The 23,801-nt window shown below is 44.3% G+C and overlaps 1 protein-coding gene across 4 annotated transcripts in view; it reads right to left on the reverse strand.

Annotated features, from left to right (window-relative positions):
* Positions 1-2,002: 2,002 nt before the first annotated feature.
* Positions 2,003-23,801, reverse strand: part of TBXAS1 (thromboxane A synthase 1) — a 207,933-nt gene continuing 186,134 nt past the window's right edge. For all 4 annotated transcript variants that reach the window (XM_082240544.1, XM_082240547.1, XM_082240545.1 and 1 more), the window contains exons 11-14: positions 8,824-8,912; positions 6,556-6,693; positions 4,951-5,113; positions 2,003-3,642 (exon numbers count right to left, since the gene is read on the reverse strand). In XM_082240544.1, coding sequence (XP_082096670.1) covers positions 3,568-3,642; positions 4,951-5,113; positions 6,556-6,693; positions 8,824-8,912 — 465 coding nt within the window. In that variant the 3' untranslated portion in view covers positions 2,003-3,567. The remainder of the gene's footprint in view (positions 3,643-4,950; positions 5,114-6,555; positions 6,694-8,823; positions 8,913-23,801) is intronic.

A 23,801-nucleotide genomic window follows, 5' to 3' on the forward strand; every position in this document is an offset into this window, starting at 1 on the left:
ATAGCAACTAAAATAATCACTCTGTCACAGCAACAGGTTTTCTGCTTTTCTTTCTGGCAATTAGCCACAAAACCATGTGAAAAGCATCTTGTATGGAGCAGACTTCAGCCAAAACAACACACATCCCAAAAACATCTATATTTTGGCCCCCTTTTCCTCCTCCCTGAGATCTTAATGTGGAAGTTTCATAGTAAAGTTCTGCCACCCTGAAACTGATGACACTTTGATCTTTCAGAAGTTGTGTTGCCATTTGCCATGTCTATAGTGCTTACTGCGCATGCTGTAATTATCCAATGAACAAATTAATGTGATGTGTTGACTTTCTCGTTGCCATCTACCTTGTGGCTGAGCCGTAGATCTTTAATCATATATGTCTGTCTAGTTCAGGCATCAGAAGAGGGCTAGGAGGAGATGCCTGATGCAAATATCAAAAAGGGGTATGCAGAGGATGCAAGCTTCACCTGTTTTGTCTCCCTGCACTTGGTTAACAGAATTACCTCCCCACACCCATCCTTCATAGTTGGCTCTGATCCCAGAAGTGAGACAGCCTTGGGAGAAAAAAGCGTGAAGCAGTGGAATAGTGGATAACAGAAGATAACAGAACATAAATTTTCTGCTTTCCAAAAGGAGGGGGAAAGGTTACTTTGGGGTTTTTCTTGTGGTATAAAATGGCTGCAGTTTTGCAGTTGCTACTCATTTGTTAAGTAACCTTTTCACCCCTAGGGAAACCAAACCTAACAAACCATTCCACTCCTATTATAGAAAACAGTAAGAAGCTGTAGATCAGTGGTGTCCAAACTTTTTTCAAAGAGGGCCAGATTTGATGAAGTGAAGGGCCGTGAGGGCTGACCGAAGGGCCAACCAAAGTTGTTAACCTTTTTTTAGGATTGAAGTTGTTGAACTTTTCTTAGGATTGAAGTTGTTGAAGTTAATAAACTGCCACAATGGCCAGATTAAACTGACCGGCAGGCCAGATTAGGCCCCCAAAACGGACTTTGGACATGCCTGCTATAGATTTTCTGCTAATCGGGGCCAATGTGGATTTGTAACTATTTTCTCAAAATAGCTATAATCAATTGCATACCTGTGCTGCAGACACTCACCTAGGATGTCTGCACAAAGAATTTACTTGGATAAACAGAACAAATTGCTCCATCTTGTTCCTTGGTCTGGTTAGCTCCAGGATAGCACTTAAATTTGAGGCCAAAGTATATAAAATACTGTCAGTGTAGCATAGGGTGGGTGCCAGTTCTGCTTACAGTGGTGCCCCGCAAGACGAATGCCTTGCAAGACGGAAAACTCGCTAGACGAAAGAGTTTTCCGTTTTGGAGGTGCTTCGCAAAACGAATCTCCTATGGGCTTGCTTTGCAAGACGAAAATGTCTTGCGAGTTCCTGCGGGTTCCCCCCCCTTTTTCTAAGCCGCTAAAAGCCGCTAATCCGTCAATGGGCTTGCTTCGCAAGACGAAAAAAAACGCTAGACGAAGAGAATCAGAGAACGGATTCTTTTCGTCTTGCGAGGCACCACTGTATTTATTTATTTACATGCACACAACCAAGTTCAAACTCTGGCCTGTTTTGGAAAACCAAAAGTTTTTCAGAGTACATCTCAAAAATGAAAATGTGTCAGTGACGTGCAATCTGCCTGATTGTTGGCACCCGTCTGTCTCACGAGGCAATGGAGTGTGTCTCCAAGGGTGAAGTCAAACAACTGTGTTAGCAGCACTAAAGTGACTTCCCTGGGGCACAAGCCTGGGCAGCGTGTGTGGAGGTCCTGTGCCCTTGGCCTCGCTGATGTGGTCCAAAGGGAAACATCTTCAGGGGTAAAATTCTTCTCTTATTTTGACACCTAGAGGTAAAACAGTTCTAGTTGGAAAATAATGTCCTCTGTTCTTGCTATGGCTACCCATGTCTACTCAGATGTACACATCCTATTGTTGGAGAAATTATTGATTTTGGGGATAGCTCAGTTGGTAGTGCATGAAAGAGATTCCTCCATTGCAGGGGGCTGGGCTGGATGACCCTTGCGGTCCCTTCCAACTCTGATTCTGTGATTATACAATGAAAACTGAATTGTGTGAGAGAAGGGCTTGGTTGGATTGTGAAGATTGTGCTTGCAAGAAAACCATGAGAGAAGAACAGAACAACATGTATGCAGGAACTATTGCTATAACTGTTAAGTACAAAGGCAGGAGAGAAAGATAACGTTGTTGTGCCTCATGATTAAACCAGTACAAGCATCAGATATGGTCATAACTGCCCTTCTGCTTGTAAGTGTATAAATGTTTGTGCTGTTTTCATATTTGGTGTACCACTCCATAGTACTTGCTGGTTAAGGTAGTACTGGCCATGTAAAACCTAATTTTTTCCCCTGTTTTACTGGTAATTGATGTCTGGATTCTATTGGCCGTTCCAGGCAGCACCCAAAGTATTGGGTTTTAACTGTGATATTTCCCCAACAGTATTGAATTCAGTGGCACTTGCTCCTAGTAAGTGGGGTTATGATTACATCCCAAGGCCCTTTCTGCAGAAGTTGGCCTTCTGCATCGCATGTTACGTTGCTTTCTGACCTCCCATCAGAAAATTTGCTTCTCTTTTTGTCCTGAGATTCCCCTGTAGAATTGCAGGAATTGGTCTGGATAGGGCAATTTGGCATCCCTAAGATTTCTTGTAATTGTCATGGAACTTCTCTTCTAAGAAAATGTAAGGTAGTTTTCCTTTTTAAAGATCACAAACTGCTAATTATGTAATGGAATCGCAGAGTTGGAAGGGACCCTGAGGATCGCTTAGTCCAAACGCCTGCAATGCAGGAATATGCAGCTGTTCCTTACGGGGATCGAACCTGCGCATTATCATCACCAGCTGAGGACAAAGGAACCTGATTTTGCTGTTGCTTGTAGACAACCATTAGGAGAAGTTGCCTGATCAACATGCCAGCACAAGTCAATAGTTATTTACACTCGAAAAATAGCACAAGTCATCACGGAAGCTAAGTGGATCTCGAGCATCCACATCCATGTTGCAGCAGAAGTGGAGCAAGAATTGCAGATCTCTTGCACTGCTTCTTCTGTTTTGTTGCGTGTATGGACTGGCTTTCGGTTTGGAAGGGAGTGTTAGCTCATTAGCCTACCTGTATTCCGAACTTTGCCATTAGTTCTTAAGGCACCCCCCCCCCCAAAAAAAAAGTAGTAACCTGCAATTTTGATAAAGTTAGCCTGCTCTGCACCCAACACCGAAATGGCGGATACCAGCCTCTTAGCCTAGTTGTTTACAGTGCCTTTTACCAAATGGGCTGGTGTAAGGAGGGCAAATCACCCTCTCCCTCAGTTCACTTGCCCACATGGAATTCCTGGTTGGCTATGGCTTTTCAGCGAGTTCTTAAATACAAGGCTGTCTTACAGATCTTTTCTGGCCCAGCTAAGATATGGCAGAATCAAATAGGCACCTGTTATTTTCAAGGAAGGTAAAAGGGGGAAGGCTCTTCCAGCACATAGTTTGCAGCAGTCATACATCACACAGCAAGCTGGCATCTCCCTAGAAGGCACATCGAGATTGCTGGCCGTTTTGCTCTATCGAGGAACCACCTTGATGTAGACTCCATTTTGTGGTCCGAGTGTCATGTGAGATTTCACCTTCAAAGGAATCTGGATTGGGTGCAGAAACGGAACACAAAAAGCAAGTTAAGAGGTACACTTCCCCTAAGCCACTGCTCAGTAAATGCCAGACAGGTCTCCTTAGAACAGGTGTGAGGAACATCTTGGCCCTCCAGATGTTGCTGAGCTACACCTCTCACCACCCCAGACATGGGTCATGTTTGTTGGGGCTGATGGAAGCTGTAGTTTTGCAGCATCTGGAGGGCTAAATGTTCCTTAATATATATAAAAACATTGTCCAGTAGCACCCTAGAGACCAACTAAGTTTGTTCTTAGTATAAGCTTCTGAAGAAGTGTGTATGCACACGAAAGCTTATACCAAGAACAAACTTAGTTGGTCTCTAAGGTGCTACTGGACAATGTTTTTATATATTTCAACTTCATGGTGAGTTACCCGCACCTATTTTTTGGGGGGGAGGCACTGGGCAGAACCAATCTTCCTTTGTAACATTCTTCTGCTGGGTTTGTGTTGGGTGTGTTTGAGAGTCTACTCTCAGTTAGTGTGTGGAGATGGCAGGGGAAGCTAGACTAAGGTTACCAGATTTTTTTCAATGAATCTGGAGACACTTTTAAACTTCAATGGATTTTGTCAGGGGACTGATTTGTAAATCCGGGGACTGTCCCCAGGAAACGGGGATGTCTGGTAACCTTACGCTAGACCTGGCCAGCTTCCTGCTGTGCACACCCTATAAGTCATATATCTCCAGCTATATGCAATGGGTTAATGGTAGCTTTGCAGAGGTTCCTCATTCCCAAGTGTCAATGCTGAAATAAGTTCCATGAGTGTAGAAAGTATGAAGGTTACAGTAGGGAGTTAGAGCACTGGGCTGGGATACCAAGGTTCAAATCCCCCATTCAGCTATGAAGCTCGTTGGGTGTCCTTGACTAATCACTCTCAGCCTTACCTAACTCATGGGGTGGTTGTTGAGGATTCAGCGGGGAGAGTCCTTTACCTTGACCTCTTTAGAGGAAAGGTGGAATATAGATGCAGTGAATATGTGCTCATTTCCTATTTGTGGGCTTCGCATTGGACTGCCATTGATGTCTGGTTGGGTACTCTGGGGAACTGGATGCTCTACTGGGTAGATCTTTGGTCCCATCCTGCAGTACTCCACTTATGATCATAGACAGGGGTGCCAAATCTGCTTTTAAAAGATTGGGTAGAGATCCGCACAACAGTGCTGAAGGCAGACAAAGAAAGACTTCTCCTTTGTAAAAACAACTCCCATTCCAACACACAGTTCCCCTCTATAATATTCCGCTGAGCAGAGAGACATAGTTCCAGGAATCGCTACAAACCTCTGTCTTGGAGCAGGCTTTGAACTCAAACTTCTGCAAGATTCTCAGAAATGCCACCTTTATTTCCATCAAAGCCAGCTGGGTGCCAATGCATCCACGAGGGCCAGCCCCAAAGGGGAGGTAAGAAAGTGGGGGACGCTGCAGCTTGGCCTCTGCTGTAAACCTGTGAGGCAAGAAAACCAATTGATTAAAATAAACCAAAAACCTTAAAACTGTATTTTTTCACTTTGTAGTGTGCCCGATCATCTTGCAAGCAAAATGGAATGCCAGTGAGACCCCAGCCACATTAATCTGCCCGTTTGTTCTTCATTTTTAATAAACACATAAGCAGCTCCTCTTGCCAACAGATTAAGGGTGGGGCAGCAAGACCAGCCCACCCACAGTGCAACCCACCCCAACAGCTTAAATTTGCATCTCTACATATAAATTAGCATGTGCAAAATTGGGGGCCTGTTCCCGAAGTCTTAAGTAGCCAGCCATGCCCCTTTCATGCATGCATCTTCCCAGTTTAGCAGGTTCTGGAGACAATGGTAGTTGTACCTAATGGGGAAAGGACACCATGTCGTCACTCCTGCCAGTTTCAATAGAAAGCAAGAGATCTACAGCAGGGGAAAGGAACAGCTTTGCTCTGCCAGATGTGGGATGACAGCTCTCATCAACCTTAACCGTTGGCCATGCTGGGCTGGGGGAAGTTGGAGCCCAACAGCATGTAGAGGGCCTCAGACATTCCCTATCTCTCATCTAGAGGGATGCGTACCAAGAGAAACTATTGTGTGGTGGCCAAAAGTACTATGGGAATATGTACAGAATTAGGATAGCACAGGAGATGGTTGATTCAGGACCCCCATACAGCAGCCACCGAGGGTGAAAGTAGTACTGTGAAAAAAAGTATTTGCACCAGCATTTCCATCCTGTACCTAATGGCAAAGTGCAGAGCAGCACTCACAGAACCGTAGAGTTGGGTCATCCAGTCCAACCTCCTGCAGTGCAGGAATATTTGGCCCAGCATTGGTCTCGAACCCATCACCTTGAAATTAACAGTCTTTGTGCTCTACCAGTTGAGCTATCCCAGCTGGCTACATTACAGACATCACTGTCTGGGTGTCTGTGACCCAACAGCAACATGTAGGCTAGATCTTAGTGGGAGTAAAAGTGCATTAGGCTAGGGGTGGGCAGAGCCAGAAGCTAAGCTGGGTGTATCAATGAACGTAAAGTTCTACTAATAAACACCCCTGTCAATCCTCCCTCCAAGCCAGCAAGGGTCCGGATCAGAATTCAAGGACACAAGTCTCAAGAAGGGTGTGAAGCCAGGCTGGTGGGGATCTGGCCTGGGGAGAATCTCAAGGGCCAGAGAGGGGTCTGCAGGGCAGCATTTGACACCTGGGCCTGGTCTATAAGAAACTGGTTAAAATAACTGCTCACGTGAAGCTGGCCAAAGCCTGCAAAAGTAAGAGGGCACCGTAATCCTTGGTCCTACAGAAGAAGTAACGGAGAAATCAAGGCCCACCAAGTGAGCTATTTCTATCTCTCTTTCACATTATCAGCTGTGTAAGAAACAGGGTTTGACTTTACTGGGTCTGATCCAGTAAACAACAGACCACATACCTTTCGGGAATAAACTTCTCAGGTTCCGGCCAGATCTTTGGATTGTAATGGAGGTGTCCAACAGCAAATTCCATTATAGCACCAGCAGGTATACGTTGCTTCAAAACTAAGCAGTCTTTTGCTGCTTCCCGGGTGAACCTACAAGAGCAAAGGTGGCACGTTTCAAGAATGCGAAGACAAATGCACAGGGAAGACGTACTTGGAGAAGCTTCTGCATGTAAACCTTTCAAGGATGGGCTGCTTTGAGCGAGGGAAGCATGGCTAGGATCACTGAGAAGGAAACTTCCAGGTAGAGAGAGAGAGAGAGAGGAGGCTGCTTAGATAATGTGGCTGCCCAGATCACTTAGTTTGGCAACCTGCTTGCAGGGAGCATATTTTGACACTAAAAAGGACTGCCATTGGCTTCCGGTTTGTTTTCCAGCACACTTCAAAGCGTAGTTAGGAAACAAAAATATATTTCCCCGTGTGTGTGTGTGTGTGTGTGTTTAGAGCAGCAGCAAGTGGGAGGAACATCCCCTTGTCAATTCCAGTGGGTAGGTAAGGTAAAGGTAAAGGGACCCCTGACCATTAGGTCCAGTCTGGGGTTGCGGCGCTCATCTCGCTTTATTGGCCAAGGCAGCCGGCGTACAGCTTCCGGGTCATGTGGCCAGCATGACTAAGCTGCTTCTGGCGAACAAGAGCAGCGCACGGAAACGCCGTTTACCTTCCCGCTGGAGCGGTACCTATTTATCTACTTGCACTTGATGTGCTTTCGAACTGTTAGGTTGGCAGGAGCAGGGACCAAGCAGCGGGAGTTCACCCCATCACAGGGATTCGAACTGCCAACCTTCTGATCAGCAAGTCCTAGGCTCTGGTTTAACCCACAGCACCACCCGTGTCCCTAGTGGGTGGGTAGTGTGGGTGAAATGGCACCCACAGCAGCTCTTCCTGGCAGTATCCTCCTGAATACCAGCTGGTGGAAACTGCAGGATGGGAGAGGAAGCGTTGAGCTCAAGTCCTGCTTGTGGGCCTCCCACAGGTATCTGGCTGGCCACGGTGAGAACAGAATGCTAGACTAAGAAGGACCACTGGCCTGATCCAGCAAGGCTTTTTGTATGTGAGATCTCCCTCATTCTGCGCACCATACCCCTGAAAACCCTGCCTCCCAGTTGTGCACCTCTGGATATGTCAGCATCATTTGGGTGCCCTTTTGGCTTAGCTGTATTTCTGCTCTAAAATCTCTCTAAACGGCTTGAGGGCAAGCGCATCTTTAAGTATTGCCATGTCCCATATGCCAAGATCCTCAGAGGAGGCCTTGTTCCAGGTCCCGCTACCTTTGCTTCCCCTTCCTCACCAAGGACCAGGCCAATGTCACAGTCTTTTTAATGTGAGCTATATACAAGTATTTACAAAAACAGTTCTTACAGAGTACCTGCAAACGAATATTCTCCACCACAGCACCACCACACTACAGCACAACCATGCCACAACCACAATTACTGTTGAACAAGCTTTCCTTTTAAAACAGGTGATAGCTAATCACATTCCTGCTGAGTCACTCTGACCCAGCACTTCACAGAGTATTGCATCAGCCTGTTGAAGCCTGCAGACTTACTCATCGTCCTGCGAATCCCAGCAGCCACCTCTGGTCTCTTCCCAACCACATTCATCTGACACTGGTGTTTGTTATCCTTTAGGCACCAGGTTACAACTGTCCACTCTTTCTCAAGCTTTTTAATATCAGATAAGATGAACCTGCCTCTTTCTATTTTTAGTTGCTGCTGTTTGAACTGTGAATATTTTTAGGTTTTGTTTCAGTCTGTTTTGAAAGTTCATCTTTGCATTGTTTCAAAATCAAATGTCAGCAGCGTAGGCAACCTGGCTGATAAAAAGGTAGGGTAGACATTTTTAAGAAAAATAAAATAAATAAATGTTGGCCTCGGCACAGGCTACGCAGTCACAGGATCTCGGCCCTGCAGGGCTCAAAAAGCACTTGTTTTGAAGGAATTACGCACCAGACATCTTGTCCCTTCTCCTCTCTGCAGCGGCACCTGTTCAGCCAATCCCAGAGCAACACTAAGCCTTTGGACGGGGCTAAAGCAGCCCCCGTGTTTTTATATTGTATTATGTTATACAATCTTGCTTTGGCAATCCTTCTGGATCAAATGGCAGGACTGAAATCAAAATAAAGCACAGCTGCAGCAATCCAGCCACTGCCAGATTCTGAATACCTAGTCCTGGCCTGAGAAAGCGTGCATGACAGATTCTGGAAGAGGGATTTCTACTAACCTGAACGCTGGTGGATACATGCGCAGAGTCTCTGCTATCACCATATCCAAGTAGGGGAGTTCATGTATGTTTTCGTAGTCAGGAACACCCTGTAAAAGGTGGGTGTGAGGGTAATTATTTTTTACTATGTTTTATTAAGATATTTATCTCCACCTTACTTTCTCTGATGAGACCCCTTAAGGTGGAAAGAACCACCATAGAGGACCATCATAAAGATGCAGAAGAAGACAATCTCCCAGCCAGCTAGACTTTACTGCTTACCCCACCCACATAGGGGGAGGCCCAGAGCATCTGTTTTGCATGTCGAAGCTCTCAGGTTCTCGTGGGGTGGGTGGGTGTTTTGGATCAGGTTAGCCATATTGATTTGTATGCTGTTGGTGGGTTATTGCCATTGTCTTGTTGGGCTGTGTATGTGATAAAGGGGAGCCATACTGGGGTAAAGGCGTCTTACCACACCATAGGCCAACCCCAATCTCTCTCACCACCAAAGGAACACAAATGAACAACAGAGAACTGGCATCAGCAACGCTGACACGAAACCCTACATACATTAAGCAAAATAGAAACATCGCCACCCGACCCCACCCATCTCCCCCCACCTCCACCCCTTTCCCCCCACTAATGTCTCAACAAATGAAACTGATGTGTAAAAATGTTACATGGAAAAAACACGAGAGACATTACACATACTTCTGTAAAAAAAAGAAGAAAGTCTCAGGTTCAGTCCCTGGCATCTTCCAGCAGGGCTGGAAAGACCTCTGCTGATAACCCTGGAGCTTTGCTGCCAGTCAGTGTAGGCAGTAGTGAGCCAATTGGTCTGTCAAAGGCAGCTTCCTGCATTCCTATATTTTATGCATTCCGCCGTCCGAACTCCCATGATGAATACACGCGTGTGGGTGGCATATTTGCCCCCCCCCCCAGAACTCCACATTTTTTCTAGTATTTCATCCTGATTTATTCCTGCCCACTTTTGCCGCTGGGAAAGGCCCAGAGGCATATGAGTAATTTCCCTTTCCTCTTCCTCCTCCTCCTCTAGGGAAATTGCTTCAACAGCACAAATTACAGCTCTGTCTTACCAGGCGAGGGCAGCAAAACTATACGCAAGACCTTGACGAATCAAGCAGAGAGTACTTGGAATTCTAGCAGGCTCTCCTAAAAATTCACGTAGGATAAACTGCTACAAGACACCTTCTGCTCAGATAAGCCAAACGTTCTATGAAGATTTGAGGGAGCCCATATGGGCTTAATCATGGGATCCAAGATGGTCTGTTGTTCCTTCAGTTGTGAATTTGGCTTTGTTGCATACTTTATTGATCTCGTCTCACACATTATTAAAAGTACAAAGGAGAAGCAGACCTAGTGCTAAGAGAGGGGAATGAGGCAGCAAAGCAAAGAGTGACTTATGTGGCTTTTTTCACCATCAAGAGCAGGAATGGATAAGGGTGAAGACACACCCCTGGGGGACTTTATCCTTTTGACTCCATCCAGCCATGATTGCTGAATATGGACCTGGGAATGGGGGAGGAATTCAGTGGAGTTCACATTTAAGGACAAATCTATCAATCTGCGCTTCTTGAAATGATTATGAAAACTGAAACACAACCATCCTTCAAAATTCACACTTCTCCAAATCGATGTGGAGAACGGAACTTGCGGAAAAATGAGGGCCCGTTCCTATCTGCTTCACATGTTGAAAGGAAGCAATGCATGAATCAAGATTGCACATGTGTTTCCCACCTATGCCCCTATGTACTGTGCTGCCACCACAATGGTAAATACACTCGTCTTCACTTTGACAGGGAGAGCCATAAATGACACATCCACGTGACATGCAGGAAAAGCATAGAGGGAGAATGCGCAAATTATCTGTACACTTTCTGTTTCTGCTTCCTCGTTTTTTGTAATTGCATTTTTAATCCCCACTGCTCAGTACACAATTCCCTCCCAGCCCATCCAAATCCCCATGAGGCTGAGAGTCACTGCTTGAGCTTCCCAACAGAGAGTGGATTTGCGCCTGGGTCTCGCCTAACACAGTCCAAGATAACGACTTTATCACAAATTTGCAAATCAAGTGTGATAGCAAGTGTGAGGGTGTGCGTAAATCAACTCTAAATTTGATTCACATCCACAGAATCCAGCACTGTAGAAGAATATTTAGGATCAACATTGACCTCATTGTCCTCCTCCCTGAAATGCATTCCTGTTGACTGCAGCCAGGGTCAGCAAAAATGCCAGCAATATTTCTTGATCACATGGATCAAAGTCTACTGAGAGATCAAAGAATGCAGCCTGGACAGCTGACCTTTGCCAGCTTCTAGGAGCAGGATAATCTACCAACAAAACTAGATCCATCTCTATTTCATACTCAGGCCAACGGAGGTCAAGGAAACCTGATAATGTTAGGCAACATTAGAGGTGCTTCACTGCAAACTTTTGCAATAACCTTATTGATAGATGCAAGGGGTTACAGACCGAGCAGGATTCTCACACATACAGTATTTTGCAGCAGGGCTTTGCCCTTAACCAGGTCTTGTGTTTAAAGAGACTGCAGAGAGACGGTAATAATGGATTTTTAAAGTCCACCTAAAATGCAAAGGTTGGACTTTTAGAAGTATGGAAGCTGTGAGAATCGTGGGGAAGGAAGATGATGGCCGATTGTGAAGAGGAAGGGCTGCTGCTCAATGGTAGAGACCATGCTTTTCATGCCAATGTTCCTGATTCAATGCACAGAATCTCCAGCAAGGCTGCAACAGTCCTGCTGGGAACCCTGCTAGGTGGACCAAGGAGCTGATTCAATATAAGGCAGGTTTCTATGTTCCTATGTTATAAAAACATGTACGTATTCATAAAAAGCACACACTTCGGTCCCCCTGAGACTCTACCACTTCAGAGCACAGGTGTCTTTTTGAACATTTGAATTCTCTCCCATTTCTAAAGCTCATTACAGTGGTACCTTGGGCTACAGACGCTTCAGGTTACAGACTCCGCTAACCCAGAAATAGTATCTCACGTTAAGAACTTTGTTTCAGGAGGAGAACAGAAATCGCATGGTGGCGGCAGTGGGAGGCCCCATTAGCTAAAGTGGTACCTCAGGTTAAGAACGGACCTCCAGAACGAATTAAGTTCTTAACCCGAGGTACCGCTGTACTTAAAGAAAATATAGTGTGTGTGGGAAAGCGGTTTCCAGTTTAAGGCCCCCTCCAGTTTAAAGCAGATTCACAACACTTTAAATGGCCATGGCTTCCCCTAAAGCATCCTGGGAACGGCAGTTTGTTAAGGGTGCTGAGAGTTGTCAGAAGAATCCCTATTCCTTTCGCCGAACTACAATTCCCAATCCCTTCACGCAGGGAACTCTGGAGTTATTTGGGAAGAGGAATTGATTGTTAAACCACATTCAGCACTGTGGCTCTGTGAGGGAAATAAGGGTCTCCTAACAGAAACCCTTGTACACTACAGTTCCCATGATTCTTTGGTGCAGGGGGAACCATGGCTGTTTAAGGTGATACAGTACTGCAGATGGGCCTAATGTTCTCCTTGATGTACTACTTTTTTCCCTTTATGAATGGAGGGTTCCCAAAGGAGACATAAAAGCACTCACTGCTCCAACAGCATGAAGCATTGCAATCACAAGAAGGCATGCATGGATATGTAAATCATCCCTAAACCTGAGAATAAAGAATCTAAAATCCTACAGTTTGCAAGAAGGAAGGACTCTGTAAAAGGGAGGGGAGGGAGAAGGAAGGAAGGAAACATGACATTTACTTAATACTGGCTTTTGTCCTACTGCTCCTCCACTAATACCACTTTCAGAGAATTCTCCCCCTCTCTAAAACTAGTTTTGTGTATTTCCACCATTTCACTGTTGCTCAATGAATGAAATGTTTAAACACCTAGCAAAACCAACAGAATTCCTTGTTTTACTTGCCAGACCTTTTTATTTATAAACCAATGGTCTGATGTAGAGGATTCAGCTGAGATCCGTGGAAAAAAGAGACACTTAACTGTCTGGAAGAGGAGTGGGCAAAAGGTAAAATGTGGTGTTTGGGTCATCTGCAGAAGGTCTGCAAGAGTTTCTGACTCCAGACAATCTCAATAACAAATCAACTTTTCCTATCTAAGGTAGCCTGCTGAAATGAAGAAAGCTAACCGGAAAAGGAACGGCTGTGTGATCGGTTGAGGTCTGAAAACAAACTCATGGGCTAGCTGCACTCTGTACATTAATTCTAACTATTGTACCTGGCTGGTTGGTAGATCTTGGCATTCTGGTACAAAGCAAAGTGAACCAGACAAGCCTGGAGTCTGCCCTACCCTCGTCTAGAAGGAAATTTCCCACATCTATGTTGGCTTTGGGTTTACACCCTTGAAATTCATGAAAACAAATTGTAACTTGTCAATTATATGGCTCATGAAATACTTTCCATGATTGCCCCACATAAATTAATGTTAATTAAAATGAATGGAACAAGTTAGTCATGACAAACCTAAGTCTGTCAATTCACTGGGGAGTGAAGCACATCCTGCTGTGTTGGGGTGCACTTCACTCTGAAAGTACTCCCAACTATGAAAATGAGTTTGAGTCACTCTCTTTTTTTTAGCTTAGAAGAATCACTTCTTGTCCCATGCCCAGAGGATCGTAAAGATCGACTTGGTTTGTGCCATGGGAGGTCATCTGTAAAGATATCGTGGGCCCAAGTTAATACAATTCCCATCAACACAAGCAGCTTGGTCAATGGTCAGGGTTGATGGGAGTTGCAGTTCAAAACATCTGGACAGCACCAGGGTGGGATGAGCTGACATATTTAGCCACCCTATTCCAGCAGAAAGTATGTAATAAAATTATTTGACTTTTCCAGCATTGCCTTTCGTACAAGGGAAGCTGCAATTCTTTGCCTTAAACTGGATCCTACACTCCTAAATATTCCCATACAATGTAACAAACAAGGTTTCATTTTTCTTCTTTAAAAGCACACACTCGCACCAAAAAGTCATTTCCATTCTCTCCAAGGAGGTACAGTTTTAAAGAAAAAAATCTCTTTATCTTTGATTGGCATGTACAAAATGTAAACTTGGGTGGCAGAAAATTCTGAATAGCAAAGGATCTCGGGAAGAAGGGGAAGGACAACAAAACTAGAACTGCAAGCAGCCCAGAAACCTATTGAAGGAAATATTTTTATTTTTTAAAAGAAGATACATCCCAAAAGCACCCAAACAGCTGAGTAGCACACCGTTTTTGCATTGTAGTTTAAGTTGAGACTTGGAACTTTCCTGCCATACAGTGGTGCCTCGCAAGACGAAATTAATTTGTTCCGCGAGTTTTGTCGCCTTGCGATTTTTTTCGTCTTGCAAAGCATGGTGTCGGGAAAGTTTTGGAAAAGCTTCAAAAATCATCAAAGTCTTTAAAAACCTCAAAAAAGGCTACCACACCGTGTTCTATGAGTTGCTCCTCGAAGTCAAGTCGCAACTGTATTAACGGTGTTAAGAAAAAGGAAACAAACTTGCAAGACGTTTCCGTCTTGCGAAGCAAGCCCATAGGGAAAATCGCCTTGTGAAGCAGCTCAAAAAACAAAAAACCCTTTCGTCTAGTGAGTTTTTTGTCTTGCGAGGCATTCTTCTTGCGAGGTACCACTGTATATGAGCATTCTCTAGTAGTTACTGCAGATGTATTGAAATAAGGAATATTCAACCCACCCACCTCACTATCGCAGTCACCCCCTCCCCTGTCGCCCTCTCAGCAGACTTTTGTGGAATCACTTAGAAGTCAGACGATAAATTTAAATCATTTCTCCTCCAGCTGGCATTGGCAGCGTGGAGGTGACAACGCTTTAAATTAAGGTCTGTGGATATAAAAGGCCCATGTGTTTAGTTTAATCAAACGTTCATTTCCTCAAGTTTATGTTTATATTAAAAGGCATCAGCACTGGTGTGAATTTTCATCTCTCTCCCCCCACCCTTCCACACACAACAGAGACTGTCATGTGAATTCTGAACAGGGTTCCCTTTCAAGTGTTGTTGTTTTTTGCTGTGTGTGTGTGTGTGTGTGTGTGTGTGTGTGTGTGTTTTCTTTCTCATCTGCAAGCCTTTGTATGTGATACTGGAGGCAGAAGGGAGAGAAAGTGCCCATCACACCTGCACAATGTGGGAATGCGCACCCTTGCTTGGAAGTCTGGCTTTGAAGGGGCAACAGGAGAGGGAAGGGGACCTAAGTGGGTGGTTGTTTCCACTTGCTAAGCCACACCGACCTCCCACAGGAGAATTTGTAAAGGATGGCTATAAAAGAGGACTGGGCGAAATTCATGGAGGAAAAGGCTGTCAGTGGCTGCCAGCCACAACAACTATGCTTTGTCTCCATAGATGTAGGTAGGAAATGTTTCTGAATTCCAGCTGCTGGCAACCACAAGAGGGGAGAGTGCTGTTGCACTCAGGTCCTGCTGGGAGGGTTCTCAAAAGCACCTGGTTGGCCAATGTGAGACCAGGATGCTGGAATAGGTGGGTCTAATCCAGCAGGGGTCTTCTTCATTTAGACATGGTTTGGGCCATCCCCAGGCCCTGACTGCCCATTTGTTGTTCTGGCCAGATCAGGACATCCAATTCCATTCTGGACCTGAGGCACTCTGATAAATCTCATGTGCCCAGGCTTCCCCCATCAGCTTCAGTAGTGAGATGTGGGGCACAGAGATGCCCCTGCCACTGGGGGACTTGCTGTTCCACACAGCCACGTGTACCAAATGCTGATGAGTACCGAATGCAATTGAAGGAACTGGAGTTTGTGCCTCTCAACCTGACACCAAGCTGTCATGTTTCATAACTGGATCTCACCACTGGCATGTGCTGAATTTTGAAAACCTTTTGTTACTTTTGAAGGGAAATGTAGTGTGGCAGTGAAAACATATGCAAGTCACATTCTGAGTGCCAAACTATATTTACAGACTACAGGAAAATGTGTATTTCAACAATAACCTCAAAAGGTTTTTTCTGAGCTTTGACACCGTAGCAGCTTCATCATTAGGTTCACCATAGGAAGGATCATAAAATGGGACTGTAACAGAGAAAAGCAGCCTGGGCTTGGGCCTAGGACCCAACACATGCAAAGTATGCATTCCTTCCAAGGCTGGGCTGTGGGGCCCTCCCATAGGTATTTGTAAATAGTTTTCTACAGCAAGCATAGCAATTTTTCTCTTCCATTGGGCAAGTATGTCAATACATCCAGATTAGATTTCCTGGGAATTAAGGCAAGTAATCATAATAACAGAAATAAAATCAAGAACTCTCCACCACAGAGAATAATTATTATTTACATTGACAAGGGGAAACTTCATTTTCATAATTCTGTATCAAGCATTTCTGTGGGAACTTATAGTTTTACAGCATTTTATAATGCCACTTCACTTTTGTATAGCACCTTTTGTCTGAGGTGCTTAGAAGCATTTGATAGAGATGAATATAATTAATAGTCTTCTCCATGCTCATGTCGTTAGGAACTATAAAGTACACATTATCTCTGTCTTACACAAGGCGAAAAGCAGAATTGCCTACATCAAGTGCTTAAAACATTGGAGATTGACTTCAGACCCTGAGTTTGTAAGAACGGGATTCCCTCGGGTTGTATGATTTAAGCTTTAGTCCATGAAAGGCTGGAAGTTAGGTTGTGAATTTGAAACTGCTGACTTCAGTTCAGCCTAGATAGTTCCAGGAACCATGCTTTAGGCATGCAAGATGAAGAATGATTGGGAATGAAGTTCATTGAGCCATGGCCTTTCCCATCTTCATCACCATTTCTGCACAGGAGGACTGTGAAAACTTCTGCTTTCACTTAGAAGAACCCCTATTTTTGGAGTACATCTGAATTTGAAGAACTGTGATTTGTTTAACCTGACATTACTTAAAATGTACAGGAACTGAAACCATGGCTTTGGTTAGGACAAACCAAAGTTCCCTAAGTTGGATGTAACCTGAAACTCTGGTTTGTTCTAAAGTGAAAACAGAACCTGTCGGTATCCTTGTCTCATGCACCAAAGAGAAAGAGGGGGAAAGGGAAAGAGCATCAGACCAAGATTAAGGCTTCACTGTGATTTAGATCAGCATTCTACAATTTAGACTACAACTCGCATCATCTCTGAACATTGACCTTGCTTGATGGGCTGGTGGGAGGTGTCACCCAAAATATCTGGAGGGCCCCTCGTTGGGGAAGGTTTGCTTAAGTGTTCGTCCAAATTGGGCCTTTAACTTCAATAGAACTTTCTTCCAAAAAGGTTTGATAGAAGGCAAGTAAATTGTCAAACCTCTCCCTTCTAGGAAGCTAAACTTTGCACATCCCCTTTCCTGTATGAATCTGTTTTCACATCCTTTCATGAGGATTGTTGCCACATTCTGCCCATTGTGGTTTAGGAGGTTATTTGTAGTTAAGCTGTATGAATGACCATTAATGCAGAACAGTTTCAGACATCCATGGTGCAAAACATCACACTGGGATTTGACTCCAAGTGAGATCGTAAGATCCATGATTTGTGCCCATCCTGCAAGAGTTTCCTCCTCCCACGTCATCCTCTCCCCTTTTCAAACCCCACAGGGCAGCATGCCCATCTGTTTATGATTTACCCGTTACAATGCCTTGTTTCCGATTGCATAGATAAACACACTTGGTTATTTCACAGGCAGCTGGTTAGCTCTAATTACACTGTAACTACATCAGAACCATGGAAACCTTTACCACCCTAGGAGAAGAAAAGAGGTGTCTGAAAAAGAGCTATGCAGGAAACATTATCCTGATTTTGTTTACCCTCCTAGAGCAAACCTGTATTCTGGCCTTTCATCCTGCTGGTCACAATAAAGCACTTTTGGATAGAATGAAAACATAATAATTAAAATTTCATAATCCCAGATACCAGGGGAGGAAAAGCTGACAATGGCATCTTTTCAGAGCTTGCAAAAATAAAAAAGCGAAAAAGCAGGCGAGAGATTTCAGCCATCAATAGATCTATTCTGGGGTCAAAATATTTTGGCAGAAACCGTGTGTGTTTTCTCACAATTTCATCATGGTTCAGGGACCTTCCCGGAATGGCTGATTCCCAAGAGAAAACTGGTGACCTTCAAGACCTTTGATAACCTCTTTGTATTCCATGATGGGAGACAGGCAGGATACACGTGAAACAAACAAACTCTTTTTATCAGTCGAGTTCTAAGGTTTGCTGTCTTGTGTGAGATCCCAACATTGTTTTATCAGCCAGCACATGATTTTGCTGGACAGACTCGTAAAGTAATGAACAGATGGCAACACCCTGCATATGTAGTTATGGAGAAAGTCTAACTAACTTGCAGCTTAGGAACGTAAGAAAGAGTCTTGCTACCTCTCACTGAAGGCCTATAAAATCCAGTAACCTGTTTTCCATAATGGCCAACCCATGGGAAACCCAGAAGGAGGGCAGCGGAGCTCTCACTCATGTTCTGTAGCAACACATATTCAGAGGTGCCTCTGATCCTGGATATAGCATTTAGAAAGCAAAAGGAACAGAATTGCGAAATCTCATGGCAGATTACAGGTGTAGGGTGTGTGGAACAGGAAAAGACAAATCTCTTTACATGTTCTCCAGAAGCTGAACCAGAGGAAGTAGTAGTTATGGCTTGTGTTGCATTTCTTCACACTTCTGAGTTCTATCTAAAAGGAAAAGATGTGTTTATATCCCACAGACTCTGAAGTGTAGAAAGATGTACGGGGAATATCTGCATCTTCCCTTTTCTTTTGTGTTGGATCCAATGCAGCACTAAGTTAAAGTCACTTGGTAGCTTAAGTGCTACACATATTTTATGCTAGCAGAGTGTTGTTGCATAAAGAGAATGCATAAGCAGGTTGCGAGAAATTTTGTTGCACGCCCAACAGTACGATATATTCAGCAGCAAGTTTCTGCTAGCGCAGCTGTTACGTTGGATTTCTCTGTTATGCAACTTTAAAACTTGCCTTTGTACTAGTAGCCAGAGAACATTGGATGCAGCCCACAGAAACAGGAAGCACAAGCCACTTTAGCAAGCACAAGTCACATTACCCGAGCAGAACACCAGGGTTACCTGTTATGGCTATGGAACATACTCTCCTCTGAGAATCACCTGGTGCCACCCGTGGCCTTGTTTTGGCACCAAGTTAAAATCTGGATGTTTCCTGTGGCATTTGGGTGTGACAGATTTTTTTTTTTTAAAAAAAATGTTTACTGTGTGGAATTTAATAAATAATAACTGTGTGAGGAGGTTATTGTTTTTGTTTGTTGTTATTATGTTATTCATTTTTATGTTTTTATATGGCAAACTGCTCTGTGATCATCAGATGATGGGTGGTATAGAAATTCAGTAAAATAAAATGATGATGATGATGATGATGATGATGATGATGATAATAATAATAATAATAATAATATAATGTGTGTGTCAGCATGCTGTTTTAAATGAAATATGCACCCCACTTTGAGATCTAGGGCAGGTTAGAAATATTTCAAATAGGTAAATAAATTGAATTAAACACTATTGGGTGGAGTGAGTGCCTCAGACAGCTGATCTAGGGTGTCATAAAAGGGTGGCAAATTGTGACTAATTTGGCTTATTGTTGTATCTTTACTCCTAGGCGTGGAAGGAGGTGCTTGCAGGATTTCTGCATCACGTGCAGAGTAACTTGGCTAGCCTTCACCATTACTTGGGAAGTGCCTCAGGCCCTGAGAATGTCTGGCCTTGACTGTGCCTTGGCCTTAGGAACATTGGAAGCGGCCTTATATCGAGTCAGATCATTGGCCCATCCAGCTCAGTACTGTCTACAGTGATTGGCAGTGGCTCTCCGGGGTTTCAGACATGGCTCGTTTTGGATGGCATGGGCAACTGGTGAATAAGCAAGCATGTGAATTCATGGATCAGAAATCACTTCACTCCTCCCCTTGCTTTGCTGCTGTGCACTACACAGAGCTAAGCCATAGGCAGAGGTCTTTCCCAGTCCTACCAGAAGATGCTAGTGGGACATTCTGCATGCAAAGCATATGCTCTACCACTGAGCCATGACCCTTCCCCTTTCTGTGTACAAGAAAAGCAGAGGGTCAAACATGAGGATCAAAAATATTGTTTAGCATTAGTCACCTTTAATCCAACATGGGCTTTAACCCATGTTGAGGGAGAAACCCTCCTAATTTGAGAAAATTGTACATATGCATATAAACATATGAATGCTTTGTACTCTTCTACTAATAGTAATTACTTCATTCCCCCCCCCCCATCCTGCTGCTCTTTCTATCAGCTCTAGCTCCACTTATCTGTGGCTCAAACCCAGACAGCTGGGTGATTGTGAGAGAGGAAATCTAATTAAAAAGTCAAAATCCTAAATCGGGGGGGGGGGAGCTCTCCAACCTCTCCCCTCCTTCCTGACTTGGTATATAAATAGAGCCCATCAGACTGATGAAGGGTGCTTATTATTTCTTTTAGTGTCGTGAGCACGAAAGGGGAAAAACCCAAAGGGTTTTTCTCTAGAGAGCACACAGCATAATCACTCGCTGCTTGTGTGGGATTCTACTGTAGAAAGTCGAACAGTATTTTAAAGTTTATTTAGGGTGAATTTGCGGGCTGGTGGGGAAATGTCTATGACTCTGTAACACAGAAAGCTGTTTACTGTTCCAGTTTGATGGCTGGGTAGAGGGGGAGATAGACAGACCAAAGACAGGAGAGGCAGACATTCACTTATACATTTGGGGCTCCTCTAGACTAGAGTATTTTTTCAGGTGTATTCTGCAACACCTCACTACAGCAACAGCGGTGTATTGGGAGTGGATTTAAATCACACACCGTTCTACTTTATTAGGTATTCTGCAAGCCTTACCCAGTGTTGTTATATTATTTTCATCTGAAATACTTTTTTTGTATTATGACGCAACGGAAGTGAGACAAAACAATAAAACTGGGACATCTGGGACATATAAAAAGCTACAGGATTTCAGCAAGAAGTTACGGGACACGGAAACGAAAGCTGCGTCACCGTCCCAAAACATTTGCAGGGATGACACAGAACCACCCTGATACCATAATGAGCGCATATCGCAAATGCACAACACTCTGCCCCCCACTGTTAGAGGCTTTTGAATGCTACCTGCTGGAAAGCACAGGAAGGGAGAGTACTTGTGTCCAGGTCCCACTTGTGAGCTTCCCATGGACATCTGGTTGGCTACTGAGAACAGGATGCTGGACTAGAGGAGTCATTGGCCTCATCCAGCAAGGCTCTCCTTATGTACTTAAAAAGGATGTCTGAAGGTGCCCTTAAATTACTTAGTGCACTCTACGTAACCCTAACATTTTGATTTGTTCCAAGGATTGGCTTTGAAACTACAACAACGAGGGACCATCTTTTAAATTCAAGGTGCCACAGGAAGACCAAAACATTGGAGGCCTGTTGGTTGCTTTAAATTGGTTCTGCTCAATACTATCAAGGGCATGAAGGCAGAAAGTACATTGCAATTGTAAGGTTTTTGCTTTCTCTTTCTTACTATTCTCACTATTAGCTTATGATTTACTAATTCTCATTTCAGTAGAATCATATATCCCTGGATGAAAAAGGACAAAGCTTCTCACTCCTACAGCTATGTTTCATCATCTCAAGATTTTTTCCTAAAAAATCAATCAACTGTCCTATGAAATATGAGTGCTCTCCTGCTCTTGAACTACAGCATACATATTCCTTTTGGGGAACTTTTTTCTTTTTTTTTTTAATGGAGCAAACTGGCTTCTTCCTCCACAGCACAGCTATTACCCTTGTCCGTTACCTTTGTCCAGTCATCACATTATTATTGCAAGAAGATGGCTAATGCCACGGTAGTACTAAGGAGGAAGCAATTTGCAGTGACCATAAAAAAATTACTGCCTGTACAAGCCCTTGATTTGCCCTTGTCTCAACTAAGCACATGGAATATATTCTCCAAATCCTGGAGACAGTCCTTGAGTTCCAGTAATGGAGCTGCCTGCAGTTCACATGCAATGCTAAGTCAAACCATGAATTAATGCAGATGACCAAGTGTGTTGATGCACTTAGAAAATTGCAGCTGGTTTGCTCCTCCCCTGGTCCTGCTGCTGCTATGTTAACCATAGCTAAGCTTAGCATTAGACCTGAACTTGGGCTTGTGATTTGTTTCCTTTCTTCCAAAAAAAATGTATTATTATTATTATTATTTAAATTTCTACACCACCCTTCACTCAAAGATCACAGGGAGGCTTACAATATAAAAATACATACCATAATAACACAAAACAAAAAAACAGTTTTAAAGGCCATAGGTAAAGGTAAAGGGACCCCTGACCATTAGGTCCAGTCGTGACTAATTCTGGGGTTGCGGTGCTCATCTCGCTTTACTGGCCAAGGGAGCCGGCGTACAGCTTCCGGGTCATGTGGCCAGCATGACTAAGCCACTTCTGGCGAACCAAAGCAGCACACGGAAACAGCGTTTACCTTCCCGCCGGAGCGGTACCTATTTATCTACTTGCACTTTGTTGTGCTTTCAAACTGCTAGGTTGGCAGGATCAGGGACCGAGCAACGGGAGCTCACCCCGTCACGGGGATTCGAACCGCCGACCTTCTGATCGGCAAGTCCTAGGCTCTGTGGTTTAACCCACAGAGCCACCCGCATCCCTTTAAAGGCCATAGATTGCTTAATTAGCCAAAGGCCTGGGAGAAGAGGAATGTTTTCGACTGGTACCTAAAGATATGTAATGAAGGCACCTGGCGGGCTTCCTTGGGAAGAGCATTCCGCAAGAAGGGAGCCACCGCAGAAAAGGCCGTTGTCGTGTTGCCACCCTCTGGGCTTCTCGTGGAGGAGGCACACAAACAAAGGCCTCAGATAATGATTGCAGGGTCTGAGTCAGTTCATATGGGGAGGCAGTCCTTGAGGTATTGCGTTCCTGGGCCTTTTAAGGATTTGGAATTGGGCCCACCAGTGTAGCCAAGCCAAGCTTGGCATTACAGTGGTACCTCGGGTTACATACGCTTCAGGTTACATACACTTCAGGTTAGAGACTCCCCTAACCCAGAAATATTACCTCGGGTTAAGAACTTTGCTTCAGGATGAGAACAGAAATCGTGCTCCGGCGGCGTGGCAGCAGCAGGAGGCCCCGTTAGCTAAAGTGGTGCTTCAGGTTAAGAACAGTTTCAGGTTAAGTACGGACCTCCGGAAGGAATTAAGTACTTAACCCGAGGTACCACTGTATATGCTCAAACCATCTTGTCCCTGTGCACAACCTGGCCACTGACTTCAGGACCAGCTGAAGTTTCTGAACCAACTTGGAAACTGGCCATTGCAGGAATCCACCTGGGTCATCTCGGAAGGAGGAGGATGTGAGGCACTCCCATGGCCTGCCCAGAGGGTGGGGGATCCCATTCCCTCTCTCTTCCCCTGAGACCAAGGGAGGCTTTTTCTACCAGATGAAGGTAAAAGAAAAAGAAACATAGGAAAATAGTGTGGGAGGGATATTATTCTTTTGGAGGGAATCTGTAGCTGGAAGACAAGGTGGAATCAGGGAAGGGGTAGTGAGATGTATCATCCTCTCAACGGAAAGGTGTGGTTGAGAAAAAGGGTGGTGTGGTCTGGAAGGGAAACAGGCATGGAGAGGGGAGAGGTAGATTGGCAAGCAGAGTGAACCGGGGGGGGCACCCTCTAGTAATATAACATGAACAGTAATCACACACTTTGTATTTTTGCGAGCACTTGATATGATGCATTTTGTCCCATTTCCCTATCATTTTTCTATCATTCCCCACATTATATATATATATATATATATATATATATATATATATATATATATATATCAGCATTACTGTATGTATCAGCTGCTCATACCAAACACACAACACACACATATTTCAGGCTCTTTCTTAAAGAAGAGTCCCCCCACCCGTAATCCCTTGAGGCTTGTTTCATGATGAGCAGTTGCTGGGAAGAAAATAAATAATGGGAGGACACAGAATGAGTTGT

Source organism: Podarcis vaucheri (assembly GCF_965113315.1).
Source record: "Podarcis vaucheri genome assembly, chromosome: 10".
Classification (NCBI taxonomy): domain Eukaryota; kingdom Metazoa; phylum Chordata; class Lepidosauria; order Squamata; family Lacertidae; genus Podarcis; species Podarcis vaucheri.